The sequence below is a fragment of the Anser anser genome (assembly GCF_964211835.1).
Source record: "Anser anser genome assembly, chromosome: 3".
NCBI classification, from domain to species: domain Eukaryota; kingdom Metazoa; phylum Chordata; class Aves; order Anseriformes; family Anatidae; genus Anser; species Anser anser.
This window is the reverse complement of record NC_139722.1, coordinates 76320878-76337625: the sequence shown is the minus strand read 5'-3', so window position 1 is coordinate 76337625 and position 16748 is coordinate 76320878. Positions and strand designations below refer to the sequence as shown.

Below are 16748 nucleotides of genomic sequence, written 5' to 3'. Positions count from 1 at the left end.
CATGTATAATATCATAATATCTATGATCTGTGATCATGGAACCACTATTTATAAAGATGTGTATTGTTCTCATCCTGTGTTTTGTAAAAACTTGCTGTAAATAGCATTATGCTATAAGCTGGATATATCTACAGTTTTTATCTGAACACCACAAAATGCACGAAGTTCATCAGCTTGTCTTAGTTGTGTCTGCAGTAAAAGTTTAGCAATGTATCACAGAAAAAAACCTGCCACAGGGATTTTGCTGCATAGTGTTCCAAACCAACTTCAGGCACAAGTTCAGCTAGGAACACCTCTACACTGAAACGCCAGACACAAAATGATGGTCAAGGTTGTGGGGGCGTGAGGCCTCTGCCTTCCCGGCTCAGGGGGACTGCCTGAGCCCCAAGCAGGGCACAGGTGGATTCACGTTTCTTCACCCCACGTTGCACTGCCACACATGCTCTGATCTCTCCCACAGCCACAGCGGTGTTCAGCCCGTAATGAAGCAATAGCTTTTAACTGTCTGGCTCTGGCTGTGTGAGGCTAGTGGCAGCAGGTGTAGCCAACTCAGTGGACATGGGCACTGGGGTTTGAAGCTGCTCCAAGGCGGGTCCCTCCCCAGCCACGCGGCTGAAACCTTCAGGAGCTCTACAGCTGGCAAGGGGTGACGAAGGCCGGTGATGGCCATCTCCTGAAGGTGCTCCCTGGTGCCCCCAGTCCGAAGTGTGGTTCCCTAGAGGTGTAGGAGGAGGGTCAATGGGACAATGAGGACATGGAGTGAGGGACCAGACAGGTGACAAGGTCTGGAGAACAGACAGCCGAGCCTGGCCATTCCTCCCACAGAGCCACAGCCTGAGGCTGGGTCACACCCCAACATCTGCTGAGGAGGCAGGTGTTGGGCAACCCATGCCTTACGGCACCACCTGGCACCTAAGACAGTCAGATTCAAGTAATTAATATTGATACATTAATTGGTTTCCTCGCGCCGGGACAAAAGCCGGGGGCGGGCGGGAGGACATGGCTGCGCCAGGATCCCGACATGGCCGCGGGGCGGCTCTCCGCCCTTCCCCATTGCCAAGCAACAGCCGCAGCCGCCCGCCGGCCCTTCCTGCCCCGGCCCCGCCGCCACGGAGCGGCAGGGAGGCAGGGAGGGGCCCCGGGCCGGCCGGAGCCGGCCGAGGTGGGTGAGCAGCTCCGGGTGGAGGGCGGGGAGCTCCGGGACCCGGGCCCGGCCGGCCGCGGGGAGAGGCGAGGCGAGGCGAGGCTGGCAGGGAGCGCTGCCGCACCCCCGGGCGCTCAGCAGAGCCCAAGGCTTTAAATATTACAGCGATGTAGCCAGGCGTGGTGTGTGCCCCTCTGTCGTGTGCCTGTCCACCGACGGTGGGATCACCGCTGGCAGACTTTGTGCCATCAGGGTGCCTGGGTGTAGGGAACATGACCTTGTCAGCCCGACGCTTGTGGTCTGTAAAGGGATGAGATGCGTAGCTAGGGTCGGACAGGATGAAGCTGGAAGGGCTGGCATCCTTTCTGGCCTGGAAATACATGGCTGCTTACCAAAAACTGTGACCAGTAAGAATAATTATAATGGTTGTTTCCGAATCGAAAGCCTAAGGCAGGCAGCCCCCAGGCCCATGTTACGGTCTGTGACCCTGAGGGTTCAAAGACTTTAATACAGCCTTTAATGCTGCGCAGTCTGCTGAGCTTAATTACGCAGAGACGTTCCACATTAACTCCGCAAACAAACAGTTTTAATGCCTAACCATTAAGGATCATGTTTCCAAAAAATCTGCCTCCCATAGGTGAGGCCAACGTGAGCAACGGTGACACATAAATGGTTGGAAGCAGCCAGGGCGAACAAGAAGCCTTGGTTTATACACGTGTGTGTACTGGGGCTGCCCTGCAGCGCCGGGGCCACCACACGCCTCTGCTGGAACGGTGAGGTCACAGCGGCGAACCCTGGTTCTGAGGGGAGCATCGTCATTCCTGGGTGCCCCTCTGCAACAGCACTAGGTAGGTATTAAACTTTGGTGTGGCCACAGGCAGCTGCAGCAACATCTGCTCTCTGGAAGAACATCTGCAAACACACAGGTGGATTTCCAAGTTATTAAAGACTGGGCCAAAAATAGAGCCCTCTGGGAATACAGGCAGAGCTCCACTGAATGAAGAGACGGGTGTTCATCCAGGCACACGTCTGTATAGAGCACAGGAGTGAAGTTTGCATTTGTTCATTTAGATCAATGCGTAATCTTAGAGTTAATTTTATAATATCACTTCAAGAGCTTCTGTTTATAAGTGATACAACTTTTTTAAAGGCAGATAAATGTTCTTTGTTGGTTAAAATATCTTGTTTTCTTTGTACTTAATTACCTGGAAATCTGAGGCTTATGTTTGTTATATCCAGGCTTGGTGAGACAATTTCCGGTAAACTACTCCCTGAACACCAGAGGTATGTAAGATGTGCCATTAATACAAGCTGACATGAAAAATCACCAAAGAAGGTTTTGCTGTTCAGACACTGCTAACAGCCTAATTTATAATTACCTGGCACAGACCAGGATAGCACAGTTTACCTCGTACTGGATTAATGTACAACAGTATCTTTCACTGAAACACTGCTAATAGCAACACTTAGCAATGCAGAGAAGACAAAGCTAACTGCAGTCCTAATCTGACTCACCCAAATGCTTAACACGACTACTTTCAGTTACATATTTTTTTTTAATTTAATAACCTTTTCCAAATGATTTGAACCAACTAGTAGAAAACTTGCTTAGTTTTGCATATATATATGTATATATATATATATATATATACACACACATTTAGTATGTAACGTACTGCTGTATAATAAGCAGGAAGCAAAGAAATCTCCCAGGAAAGAAACTGAAAGCAAAGACATCAAAGTTTTCCTGGGACCACCGTGACACCTCATTAGGTTTGTGTGCAAGCTTAGCAGCAAACCCACAACTTTGTGGGATCTGAAACAAAGCACTGACTGTAAGAGACGCAGCAAGACTACTTTTCATTTTGTGATATTTTATGTAAGTTCTATTGCATTGTGACTGCACTGCAGTACTTACCATGTTTTACTTTCCTGTTCTCTACAAACACCTCACCCAAGGAAAGCTCTCACTAAAAATTTGACTATGGTCTGCCCAGAACTCTCAAATCGGGCTTTTTAAAAAATGGAAATGAGATATTCTGACAACTTGAAAGAAAATTCAGATTATATATATCTATATCTCTATATATATCTGGCAAAGATTACTTTTCTTCTGAGGGAAAAAGCTCTCAGTTTTGACAAATTGAAAATTTTCCACAGGAAAAGCATCCATGGCCAACTCAGCTGTATATTGCATTGAATACTTCCAGGTGTGACATGTGCCCTTAGTTTCTGTAGTGGTTTGGAAGGCAGAGGATATTTTCTTTCTGGAGTCTAGATCTCCAGGCTGAAGATTCTCAACCTGAAAAGAAAGAGTACGGATGTCACCCCTGATAATATGATGTGAAGGAGCTTTGTTTAGGATATGTCCCGCTGATTCGGTATTTCTGTTGCTTGCTACTTTCTGAGTGAAGGGAAAGGTCAGTATGTTAATGCTGTGCCAGAATGGTTCTCAACACAAACACTCTGCTGTTATCCAAGACATCCTCCCCTTCAAACATAGAGGCTAATCTTTAGGGAGTAGCTTAGCAGGGTTTCAGGAAATTAAACCAGCAACACTCAAATCTACAGGTCCATAGGACCAGGTCTTCAGGAACTGGGGAGCACCTCTCTGTAGGAATAGCAGAAGGTTATCAGCAAGTTAGATCTGCATATTCCAAAAGAGGGAAAAAAACCATTTGAAGTTTGAAGCATTTGAAGGAAGTTTGAAGCATTTGAAGGAAGTTTTCCCTACTGCTTCCTGATAGTTTGCATTTGGCTTTGTAATCCTTACGAAGGGAAGCTTGTTCAGGGCAATGTGATGCATTAATAGGAAGGTTCAGCAATGCAGCGGTGCAAAACAAGTCTTGCTAGGCATAGTTATGGCCATTAGACTGAAGGCAGTTGAAAAAAAAAAGAAACCATCCATGAATTACAACAGTTTTAGGACAACTACTACTGTAGTAGGTTGCCTCTAAGAAGGAGTAAATACAAGAGTGGAGACATACAACTATTCAGCAGTCAGTGCTTTGTGCTCTCTTACCAGCTATCTGGAATTGATACCCTTCTAATATATGTTTCAGCTTAAACACAGCTGACTTCTCATTAGTGGACCATGGAAACACAGGGGTAACATGCTTTGAGAACACACAGAGTGACATGCGTTAAGAATACAGCGAGGCTGATGACTGCTAGCACAATCTGTGGCATTGCTTCCTTCCTGACAATTCTGTTTTCTTTCAGCTAGTAAGATGGAAGTGATGGCAGATGTCTATGATACACGAGATATCTTGAAGCCTCTCGTGTTCCGTCTCCATGAGAATGCCCCTGCAATAGTCCGTGAGGTTTTACTGGAACGTGGTTGGACTGAATTTGATCAAAAGGAGCAAGATGACACAGACTGGAACTTGTACTGGCGGAACTCACCTTTTCGTATGACAGACCACCACAGCATCAAACCGTGGCAGAGACTCAACCACTACCCAGAAGCTGTCAGAATAACCAGAAAAGACTATTTGGCAAGGCATCTGAAACGTATGAAAGGAGCATACGGATCAGCTCTGTATGAATTTAGTCCAGTGGCATTCATTATGCCCAATGACTATGTCAAATTTATAGCTGAATACAGCAAGGAGAGACAGTCAGTAGGCAGAAGACCTAGCTACTGGATTTGCAAGCCTGTGGATCTCTCCCGTGGAAGGGGCATACTCATTTTCCAAGACATTAAAGACTTGGTATATGACTGTACAGTCATTGTGCAGAAGTACATTAGCAACCCCTTACTCATTTCAGGTTATAAACTGGATCTTCGTCTCTATGTGTGTGTCACCAGTTTTTGTCCCCTTACCATTTACATTTACGAAGAAGGACTGGTGAGGTTTGCGACTGAGAAGTTTGACCTCGGTTCTCTGGACAATGTCTATGCCCACCTAACGAACACCAGCATCAACAAATATGGAGCTTCCTATAAAAAATATAAAGAAGGGATTGGCTGTGGCTGCAAATGGACATTCAGCAAATTTCGTTCTTACCTTCGAATTTTTGGGGTCGATGACCTGCTTCTGTGGCAGAAGATCAATAACATAGTGATTCTCACCTTGCTTGCTGTAACCCCTTTACCAGTGGCTTCCAATTGCTTTGAGCTCTTTGGCTTTGACATCCTGATTGATGACGAATTCAAGCCGTGGCTTTTAGAAGTCAACTACAATCCGGCCTTGTGCTTAGACTGTTCCATTGATGACACTGTGAAAAGACGACTTCTTCATGATATTGTTGAACTGCTGAACTACAAGGAGATTGACACTCTCAGGCAGAATGAAATGACTGGGTCAAAAGCTGTCAGAAGGCGGGTGCCCTGGAGAACAGCTGGTCTGAGCACCCCAGAGGAGGATCCTGGCTTACTCACTTGCTGGAAAGTGGCTACATCTAGTTCTGCTTCTCCAGTACAACCTGCCCTGCAGGCTGCAAGAGGATCAATTCATAAGGTGGCTTCCCTGACCAAGAAAACTGTCAGAGCACGTCCAAGGAAAACACTGACTTCCCAGCTGCGGGAAAAGATGAACAGGCCAAAAACATCCTCACAAGCAAAAACTGAAGATAAAAACAAACTCCCAGCTGTACATTACCCATGCAGTTCTGCCCAGCTCAGTCACTGGTTACCTACACCTGATTTCCACAACTGCAAGATAAGCACACATCCCTATTTCCTCTCAGATAAAGACCAGAGGCCTATCCGCCGGGTAGGAGACTTTGTCCTTATTTTTCCTTTCAATGAAGCTGCACTTCAAGCTTCCAGGGATGGAACAGATGTAAAGAGCATCATAAAGGAAATAAACAAATTAGTGAGCAAACAGTTGCTGTCAAAACAGCAGAATACAAAGAAGGGGGTAGGCTATTTAACTTCTGTTTAATTTCATGACATTAGGTTATATAGACATACCATAAATGACATCGTTAGCTTGAAGGAGGTTGATATATACTGAATTTGTTTTAGAAAGAGAGAGATCTCAAAACCATACACAATCTAAAAATTGTAATTTAGCAATTACCATCAGAGATTATTTTTGAAAATGAAAGCACTGAATAATTCTTTAAAGTAATCCACAAATAAAAATGGAGAATTGCATTTCTCAAAACATCCTCAGAGACGCCAGTCTTTGTTTATTATTATATTAGAGATCTTTGCTTCTTTTCTTTTCTTGGCTAAGAGGGCCTTACAATTTGAAAAAGCTGGTCAGCTTACACGGGGGGGGGCATTCAACATGCCCTCAGTTTACAAAGGTGCAGGTGATATGACTGACACAAAACTATCACATTTTTGAACAACCCAGTGAGGACATTCATTTCCACGGGTTAATTTTGTATTGTATGAAACAACTTTCATTTTATGACCTGTAGGACTCTGTAGAAATTCTTACGGAAAGTAAGTTTAAATATATAGTGCTCCAGTATTTTTTTCGGATAAACTCTTGATAAACAAGGCCTTGTAGACTGCGTGAGTAAGAAAAAAAATAGGCTTCCCAATGTAAGACAGAAATCTGATAATGGAGGGCAGGATATAAACTGCAAGTATACTGTTTAGAGATCCGGATCAAATCTCTGTCTCACAGACTCAGAATTAGCCACTTGAGGGGTACAGCAGTTAGGCTGCTTTGTTTTGCTTGCAATAAAACTTTTTAACTGAGCATGGAAAATACTAACACTGAACTGAAGCATTTGAAATTGTCAAATTACTATGCTTCCCTTGTACACCTTTGCTGCCCCCAGCTGTCTGAAAGGGAAGTAACTCTGTTCAGAAGTTACCCACAGTATATTATAAATTTGTCTCAAAACTGAGGCCAAATAGTGGCTATAGCATGCTTCATCTAATGACAGAAAACCTATGGAGAGAAGTGGGGTTTCCCAACCGTATTCCGTCTTCCTGAAGGTTTCATAAAAGTGTGCTCACTATACACCTTCCAGAACAAAAATCATAGTAAGCTGGCTTTTGTGAAGTAGGCAAGTGTAAAACAAACAACAGTAGGCAAATAACAAGGCAAGTTTTTGTACTACTATAGAAACAAAGAGGATGTCAGCAATATTAAGTGGAGAACAGGGATCTTTTGTTAAAAGAAATTCCTGGGAATAAAAGCACTTGTCCTTTAGAAACATGTATTTTCCCAACCAATCTGAAAACATTAATCACATTCACTGTTTTCATGATTGTTAATTGAGAAAGAAAAGACAAAACACAAAAATGTGTATTTTTTTAGTCAGAATAAAGCAGCACTGAACTAAAATTCATGGTGAAACACAGAGAAGAATGATCTCTTGGATTTTTTAAGTCTTTCCTTTTACAAAACACAAAATGAATGTTTCAGTAGTAAAAAGCACAAGTTTATAATTGCTCCTTTGTTATAAAGGAGTAAAGGAAAAACTGCAATTTCATTATAACACCAGCTGACATCAAACTACATGGAAGTTTAAAACATCATAATTCCTAAACTACAGCATGTGTATGATCAATACTAACTTTCTCTGTTCAATCTATTTCTTCCAAAGATGATCTATAGTTTGAATGGTGATTTGTTGGTAGTCTGGTCCACTGGAAACTGAAGAGAAAAAAGAGCAACTCCATAATCTTGCAATTATTTTGCACTATAGGTATGAGAAGAGGCTAAAGCAGCATGCTTTGAAAGTGTTTTTGTTGCTGCAGGAATTTGAAGGGCATGAAGAGATAATTGGTCTTCTCAGTCACTGGGCAGGTAATGAGCTGAGCTCTACAGGGGCAATGCTTCAGTGCTTTGTAAGAATTCAAGACAGATGATGGACAGGCAGTCTACTGGGAAGGCAGTTGAAAGCAGCATCTGATAAATGATTAATCCCCCTAGGAATTAAGTTTAATCCAAAGAGCCTTGAAGCTGTAGAGATTCACTGACCAGAAATATTTTTACTCTACTGGAAAAATAGAGGCAGTAGTGGGAGAGGTTAATTAAAAAACAAAGCAACACAAAGGAGGTCTGAGGAAAGACTTCTAGAGAAAGAAGCAGCATCTGTTTCATCTGGAATAATGACCAGGATGGAATAAACATTACAATTTGTTTTCAAGTGTGCTAGGCAGAATTCTTAAATTAGGATCGTATCATTACTCAATAATTTAGGTTGGGAGGGAGATCTAGAGGGATGACTGTTCACTCAACTGCTCGGGTTTTGGCCTAACACACAGCTCCTGCTAAGGTTTGATGCATGCTGGAATGTTTTACTCCAAAGAAGCTTTGTAGTGGAGGTTGTTATGCTGTGATCCCTACTTGAAGTCACTTCTGTAACTAACAGGAAATCAAGGGAAAGTGTGATCAGTATCATGAAACAACCACTTTGATGAGAGGTACTATGGGCATTTATTTTAATGTTGCAAAAAGACAGCATGACTGCATTTCTTTCAAGTCTTGCTCAGGAGACATTTCATCCAGGTAAGGTTATTTCCAAAATAAGCACCAGTCACTGAGCCAAATTAAATTTCAACTGTACAGATTCCACACATTTACACAAGCTTTATATCTAGGCACAATAACCTTATGTTCAGCCTTTTAATCACAGAATTGCTGAGGATCTTCTTTATTCCCTCCCATCAGGTATTTATACACATTGATAAGACCCACTGAGCCTTCTCTAGGTCTGAGAGCCCCAGCTTTCTTGCCTCTCCTGATATTACAGCTACTTTAGTCTCTTGATCATTGTCATGGCCCTTCTAATCCTTCCTCTTCCTTCATAACCCCAGGACACAGAGATAAGTTAGTCTCCAGCTGTTAAGCTATTTATATATTTTTATTGGTGGCATATGATAGTAATTCATATAGAACACAGTTTAGGAGTACTATCCTTAGTTTATTTCAATAGAAATAGTGTTTTTCACTATTGCACATGTTCTAATCTTAATTAACAGGAACAGGAAAGCATCAGAAGCGTAAGGAAAGAGTCTTATAAACTGACATACATGTTTAGAGGAGAAAGATTAAATACCCCAGAGAAAATGGGTTGAACCACTTATGTACAGTGCAGCCCTTAGAGGGGAGGAATCACTTCTTATCTAGGTTATTACCCTCCTCATCTTTGATTCAAATCCATCCAGAGGAGTACTTGGTTTCCTGTCTGCCATTGCAGTACATGGTCTTTACAGTTCCACCTGGGTACTCCCCTCCTCTTGAACTGCGCAGTGTGAATCTCCTTCTGGCCGTTACTGAATACCACTGTTCTATCTCCGTTCCTGAAAGCAATAGCCACAAGTAAATCAATCAGAAGGCATTGCCTGTTATTAATCTGTTTTACTAAGCTGCTGCCTAATATGACACAATGAAAGTGGAAATTTCCACAGGTTACAATTCACTTCAGAATTTACATGGTGTATCATTGGAGATCAATTATCACAATATGATTCCAATACAAAGGTGCTTTTGTACATAGGATAATACCTAATGGTATTATCCACCCTATGGATGATGAGATCTGCGTTTTATATGAATTCTTCATGCAGGGATCTTAAGCCATTTTGCAGACAGGAAACCCCTTTCACAACAGTATGTTCCCTAAACACAGAAGAGGCATGTGTAAATCTGTCCTATTGTTATTTGTCTTTATTTTACAAGGAGGAATAGAGAGACAATATTTGAAATATCTTGCCCAAGAACAGAAAGTGAGCTAAAAATCTAGGAATAGAGCCCAGGAGTCCTCATCCCGAGTCCTTCAATATCTACACTGTTCACACAGACAACTGGCTCTCCTTTTTCTTGCAAGTTACTCTGCAGCGCTGGCCAGATGTACAGAGTAAATGCAAAGTTACATGGAACTAAATGAGGAATATTTCACTGTCACTTCCCCAATGATAAATGGTCACCTGTGATTCAAGGTGGAAGTGAATAATTTTCAGTGCCTCATTGTAACAAAACCCTCGTTATCTTCCAAATCCCTTCTCCTTTCATCTGTGAATTTCCCAGTCATGCAGAATTAACCAGTTTTACATGTTGGTATCATTGAACCCATGCCCAGTGCATAGTTCTTGTCTTTAACAGGAGACTTACTTTTCTACTTTTGCTACTGTACCATCTGGGAAAAAAATTTCCTCGAATCCATCACTACAGAGGCATTTCACTGTGTGATCTGGGATCACTGTTTCTTGTGCGCCATCAGGATAATGTTTTTCTGTGGAAAACAAGATGTAAAAAATCTGTTTAGAATTCTTTCACAATGCTTTACACAGAACTAGATCCAATTTTCTTTAGACATTGGAATGTATTTAGACATTTAGGGTGGAAACTATACTGCTAAAGAAATTAAAGAATCAAATAATCAGATAGTAAAAAATAGAAGAAATGCATTTACACTTCATTATCTTTCTTTGTAGGAGAAAAAAAGAGTAAAGTGATGGACTGTACTGAAAGTCAAATGCAAAGGCAAAGCAAATTAAGAAAATAACAATCTTCTGGAGTTGGACTCATACACCACTTTCATAATAAAAATCTTCCTGTACATATAGTTCACATTTATGAGCTTTTACATACCTATCTGGTTATTAGGGAACTGCAGCACCTCCAGGCCATCTGGATAAGCAGTGTGAGTTGTCTGTGCATCTGTATAATAATAAATCTGGAAGAAAAGCGAACTGTTTGCAGCATGCTCACAATATTTGCATAAGCAGATTCAACCATAACAATGTGCTTAAAAATAAGCCAACTTGAAAAAGTCATTTCAAGATCATTTTCCATATCTGCCATACCTATAAATAGTTATGTTTGCATTTCAATTTTTTCCTGTTGTTCACCCCCCTCCTTTTGGCTGTGTCTAGAAGTTGCTAATTTCCTCTGTAGCACACATCAGAACAGTGCACGCATGAGAGTGACCTTCCCACCTCCCCATGGATTGGAGCTCTAGCTCCAATCCATGCACTATTAATTTAAAATGTTCACATAGCTGCCAAGACCTTACTCATCTCCACTCTAGCTCACACTTATTAACTATTTATATGTACATAATGCAAGAGTGAAGAACCCCCTGTGCTACCTACCCTAAAATGTAAACTGTCGTTCCTTCAGAAGGCTGCCCCTGCACTTTGCCTTCCTTCAGTTTCCTTTGATCTGCTTGGCCAACTACCCTATTGTCCCTTTATGACTGTTACCTTCACCTCTTTCCATTCTTGTCCTTGTAGATGGAGCAGCCTCCCTGTTCAGTGTTGCGAACCCAACTCCCCTCCTCACCAATTTCTCCCAGAAATGATACATCAAGATAAACAATACAAACTTGTTTGAAAAATCACTTAATCATCTAATTTTCCTTAAAAACAAACAAACAACAACAAAAAAAAAACGCTACTCTCTGATCTGGCATGATCTTTACATCTCCATTGAAAAATCTAATCATTGTCATCCTTTTATCAGCACTGATCTCTTTTTTAGTACCATTACGGAAAGTGATGATGTTACGTCCATCAGTAAGCACCTCTTTTACCTTCAAAAACATAGAGCATGTAAGGTAAATGAAGTCAAAGGGAATGGGTAACACTGCCCTGCCTTCCAATGAAAATGGAGCTTGAAGTGAACCCACTCTATACCTTTGTATTTCAAAAGCTCTCTGTGTAGCACAGGTACATTTTTTGCCTCATTTGTGTGTAAAAGAGATCAAAATCAGACATTATCTTTTTACAAAAGGATCTAACTTCAAGCATTTGGATCAAATTCCCACCCCATCACCTTCTTTTCTGTTAAGCAAGACAAGGCATACAGCCATGTGGCAATAGTGAAGCCATATAGGTTGTTCCTCGACTGACTTCAGTTAGTTACTGTCTCTACCAATTTCATATATGCTAGTACACATCCCACAAAAGTCACCCAGCAGACATAGGTTCTGAATTGTGTGAACCGAAATGACCGAACTTGGTGTATGAATACAGACAGCTGACATACATTAAGAACCATTTTATTCCAAGTAACATAAGCCCATATGGACAATCAGTACTACAGAATTGAATGTGATTGCATGCAGAGATCCCCTACAAAACTGATCAAGACTTATTAAATGAGTGGCATTAATGGCATCAGTATCTGTTCTACAAACAAGAAATGAGGGGAGACCTCATTGCAGTCTACAACTTCCTCACGAGGGGGAGTGGAGAGGCAGGTGACCTATTCTCCGTTATCACCAGTGACAGGACCCATGGGAATGGTGTGATGCTGAGGCAGGGGAAGTTTAGGCTGGACATCAGGAAGAGGTTCTTCACCGAGAGGGTGGTCGCGCACTGGAACAGGCTCCCCAGTGAAGTAGTCGCTGCACCAAGCCTGTCTGAATTTAAGAAGCGATTGGACTGTGCACTTAGTCGCATGGTCTAAACTTTTGGGTTTACTTAAAACAAAAGGCACTGCTACACAATATTCCACTTAGTTTAAATGAGAGTTAATGACTCAGTCCCCATTTTGACTTCTCTCTAGTTGCACAAGTCTAGTCCACCCATCAATTTTAAGAATCAAATCCAGTGGTAAAAAAGTCAGAATGAACTTTTTTCTTAATTATGTTTCTTTCAAGGATCAAAACAACAGATACTGTATTTTCTACTTCTCTGAGAAGGAACTGTGGTTGGTAGAAACTTTCACAGAGCCCATCTCAGCATTAGAGCTACTCCAGGTGTGGCCAGCTGTGTGTAACAAAAGACTTCTCCCACAGGTGGTGTCCAGCTGGCACAGCTCACTGACATTAGATTCACTTTCAAGGAAAGAAAGGAACGGCCTTAAATCTTACATTACTAAACACCATCACTACCCCACTAGAACATTTTCAAGGAGGCAGCTGAAACAAAAATGCCTCAGTGAAAGTCATAGAGCAAATCCAGGTGGGAGATGAGAGAATTTGTTTACTTGATTTCCAGCCTGTCAATATGATTTATTTCTTGACATTCATAGTGTGAACTTTACACTTGAGCTCTACTTTCAGGAAAGGACTCTTCTTTTGAGACTTAGTTCTCTGTGACTACTTGAAACTGATTCCTACCGATTGCAGCTCTTCAAGCACCCTAATTTATCTCACCTTTCCATCACAATACTGTATTTTTTCCTTCACCTCTTCCTCACATTTTCTTCTTTCTTTTTTCTTTTCTTTTCTTTTTTTGATGTAACATTGACCTTCTAGATAATATTGATTTTGGAGGCAATATCTATGAAAACATCACAGTCATAACAGCTTTTAGTCATAACTAGAAGTGCTGCATGTTAGCTCCAATTAACTTCAGTTAGAAAAGCAAAAGGTAGCATACAGAAAGTCGAAAAATCAGGGAATAAGAGTGTATTCTGGGGAAACTGCACTGTAGGAAGTATAGAGAATGAACAATTGAACAAAATTCTCTTAATACTGGGTTACTGATTTGCAAAGAGAGGTGTGTGTATTAGTTAGATCCACTCTTCCTAAACAAATTACATGGTTCTTAGCTGTATGTAATGCTAACTATGCAACTAAAGGCTATTCAGGATGCTGCACCTCCAATTTACTGTTACAATGAGTTGTCTTTGCACTGTCTGGCAGCGTAAAGGAGCCTTAAGTTAATTGACAACTGGCACATTGCATCCAGAACAGTTACTAATTAATGTTAATTACAGTCTGAAGATGTGGCATGTTTTAACCTGTGGGATCCAAAGGAACTGGGTACTGCTCCCCTCAGGGCAATGATATGCTCCAATAAGAAGCTGTAAACACTGTGCTCTTAAGTTGCCAGATCCATCCCCAAAGCTCTGTGTTCGTTGCATAGCATTCTCAGTGTTTTCCACAGTGGTCTCTTTTCCCTCTAAATATAACTTTCTTCAGTTCTCTGTTCCCTTTCTAATACAGACTTCATATGCATAGGCCAAGGCAGTTTGAAGTATCTGCTGCTTGCCTCTGTATATCAAGGTATGTCCAAAGGACAGAGCATACTTTCACAGTGCTGCCTCCAGAGCACGCTAGCAATGCCCAGCAACAGATGGAAAAGCCACAGATATGAGGACTCTGAAGTCAGCAATGACACTTGAACACTAGCAAAAAATAAAAAATAAAAATCAAATGTCATCCTGCTTATTTCAGCTTTGTGCTGGAGACAGGCACTTGCAGATGCAGTATTCCTTCAGCCTCCATAATAAAAACATTTTCAATTTCATTAGAAAACAGAAGGTGTAGGTTTTTGTTGTTGTTAGTGGTGGTGTTTCTTTGTTTTTGTTTCTTTTCCCCAGGAGATTATAACCCAGCATTAGTCTCAGATTAAAGGTTCTGAATTTTATAGTGGACATGAAGGAAATGGGAATGGAAGATTTTCTTACTGTGTTCCATTTGATTTCACAAATGGAAAGAAAACAGTTGCTGATCATATAAGAGCTAGAACTGTAAGTTGGTCAAACCTTTGCTTCATCATCCAGAAAAGCAGAATTGCCTGTAGGTACGTTGTTGTCATAAGCAGTTATACCACTTTTTCTCTGTATGGTCACAAAAGCCACTTCATTCTGAGATTCTAGCATTTTTTTCTGTCTTTTTAAGATTAAGAGTCTCTTCTTCCCGAGCCAAAATTAAAATGTTAACTAGCAACATAAATCTATTAATGTCAAGTGTTCATGCAGGAATATCTTGATAAAGAAATCTACTATGTTATTTGTAAGTGATTGCAATATTATTTTAAAGACTCTGCTCATCATGGGTAGAGGCAAGAAAATAAAGCCAGGAGAGTACTGTTGCCAGCTAAATCAGAGTTAGCATGCTGTATATGAAAACCAAGATCACAGACAGTGAATTATTTTATACAGTTTCTTAGTGTTATACCAGTGTTTCTTCACTGTTACTGCAGAGTGCAAAGCTGCAAGTGTTATTGCTGTGCTTATTTGAGAGGGGTATGTCTCCTGAGCTACCTGAAATGGACAAAGGCTTGCCTATGGAAAAAGCAAAGTAAAAGGGATCATTGAAAGGATAAGAAAATTGCCAATCATGTTTCCACACCTACCACAGAAGGCTTCTTGTTTGTTTGTCTGTTTTTGGAAGATGCTAGCTCTCAGATTCTTGCAACATATTGCTTGTTATACCGATGGTTTTTGCTTGCACCATCCTCTCTGAAGGTGCTTTGTCCTGGACCAAAGAGAAGGGCAGACCACCTCCATTCTCCTACCTTCTGGGCTTCCAGGACAACAAATTCAGCATGTAATCACAGACAACAGTGCAATCTGTTCTCCCTCTCTTGTCAAATACACGTTTTTTTTTTTTTTTTTTTTTTTTACTTGTCACAGGAGAATTTTAGTGACAACATATTGCCTACTAGCCAAGGGTTGGGGATCAAGTCATTTGCAGATGACTCTAAGCAGACAGGAAGTTCCCACAGATCTTACCTTTGACATAAGAAGATGATCTAGGCCCCTTAAAGATACTCAGACATGAGCCAGCTCCAGGTGATTTCCTATCATCCGTTCTCCTCCCAGTAGGTGAGGGCTGACGTACAACCTGAAATAACATGGAGAAGTTCTGACACACTGTTGTGTTTGGGAGCTATCAGTGACACAGACGGAGAGTGCTCCTCCTTTTTAGCAGTTTAGCTGTCTGTGCGCAAACCAGATCACTGATACAATGCCCGTGTTTGGTCTTGGTTCAGGCTTTTGTGAAAAACAAGGCCTGGGTGAAAGCTGGAAGAGGCCCCAGACAGGGCTCCCTCCCTCCTCCTCTTAGGAGCCGCATTTTAGCTGTGGCTCTTGCTCTTGGTGCTCATTAGGTTGCCATGTCACAACAAGGCACACCATATATCACAGGCACGCCCGTGTCTGGCCATGCACATCATCACTACAAACCCCTACCCTGACCAGCAGGCTGACTTCCTGGCATGACCTGCCTCATCACTATGGACTTGTACAATTGGGATTCTGGCCTGACTCTGACTCCTATCCCCAGCCAGCCCTGCTCCCTGGCTCGGGTGGCGGGATGGGCCCAGGCAGCTGGGGTCCTGCCCTGCCAGGCCCCATGGGGAGCCCCTGCTGCTCCCAGCCCCTAGGCCCCAGGAGCCACTCACCCCTGCAGTGCCCTGAGGCCTGGTGCCGTGAACATTTTCTGAGGGCAAGGGGGGCAGGTTTCAAATTGTTCACCCACACTCTGGCCTGAAGGTGCGCAAATAAATCAATGTATGAGCAGTCCCTAAGATCATTTCTGGCAAAACCAGTGCAATACCAGGGCAAGAAGACTAGGCAGCAGCTTTGTGAGAAATATGATCCCAATCCACCTTCTGAACAATACTGTGAACAGAAAATAGAGGCTGCCTAAATACACCTTGCCACTGACTTACTTTTTTCTGATTCAAAAGGTGTCATTCTTCCCTGGTGAGGTGTTCTCCTGCCAGTTGGTGCTGTGCTTCTGCCAAGGGAGCAGTTAGATGGTTTCTTTTCTTGATGTTCCTTTGTTACAAATCTCAAAGGATCAGCCTTTTGCACAGAGTTTTTTGTTGCCTAAAAGATTTAAATACATTTGCATTAAGTTGATATAAACATAGCATTAAAATCCTTTTACAGCAGGTGGCTCATTAAATTTTTAAACTTTTAGGAAAATGTATATTTGTGTGTGTGGGTATACACATGCATATTTTATACATAATTCTCTATTTGGGCTCTTAGCTTGC

General features: G+C 41.9%; 2 protein-coding genes across 4 annotated transcripts; one reads left to right on the top strand and one right to left on the bottom strand.

The window, feature by feature from the left end:
- Window positions 1–171: 171 nt before the first annotated feature.
- On the top strand, window positions 172–7569 carry TTLL2 (tubulin tyrosine ligase like 2). Of its 3 annotated transcripts, none has more exons than XM_083831931.1 (4): window positions 172–931; window positions 1782–1992; window positions 2384–2428; window positions 4367–7569. In XM_083831931.1, the coding sequence occupies exon 4, from the start codon at window positions 4375–4377 to the stop codon at window positions 6031–6033; it is 1659 nt and encodes a 552-aa protein (XP_083688057.1). In that variant the 5' UTR covers window positions 172–931; window positions 1782–1992; window positions 2384–2428; window positions 4367–4374; the 3' UTR covers window positions 6034–7569. The 3 variants fall into 3 exon arrangements, with proteins under 3 accessions (XP_083688057.1, XP_083688056.1, XP_083688058.1); XM_083831930.1 differs by lacking the exon at window positions 172–931 and adding an exon at window positions 950–1162; XM_083831932.1 differs by lacking the exons at window positions 172–931; window positions 2384–2428 and adding an exon at window positions 950–1162.
- A 1392-nt stretch (window positions 7570–8961) lies between these two features.
- Window positions 8962–16539, bottom strand: LOC310896563 (centrosomal P4.1-associated protein-like). Its single transcript, XM_083828968.1, has 5 exons — window positions 16419–16539; window positions 15478–15589; window positions 10657–10741; window positions 10177–10297; window positions 8962–9365 (listed from the first exon to the last, which is right to left on the bottom strand). Exons 2-5 carry the CDS (start codon window positions 15484–15486, stop codon window positions 9206–9208), a joined length of 375 nt encoding a protein of 124 aa, XP_083685094.1. The 5' UTR covers window positions 15487–15589; window positions 16419–16539; the 3' UTR covers window positions 8962–9205.
- Window positions 16540–16748: the final 209 nt, after the last annotated feature.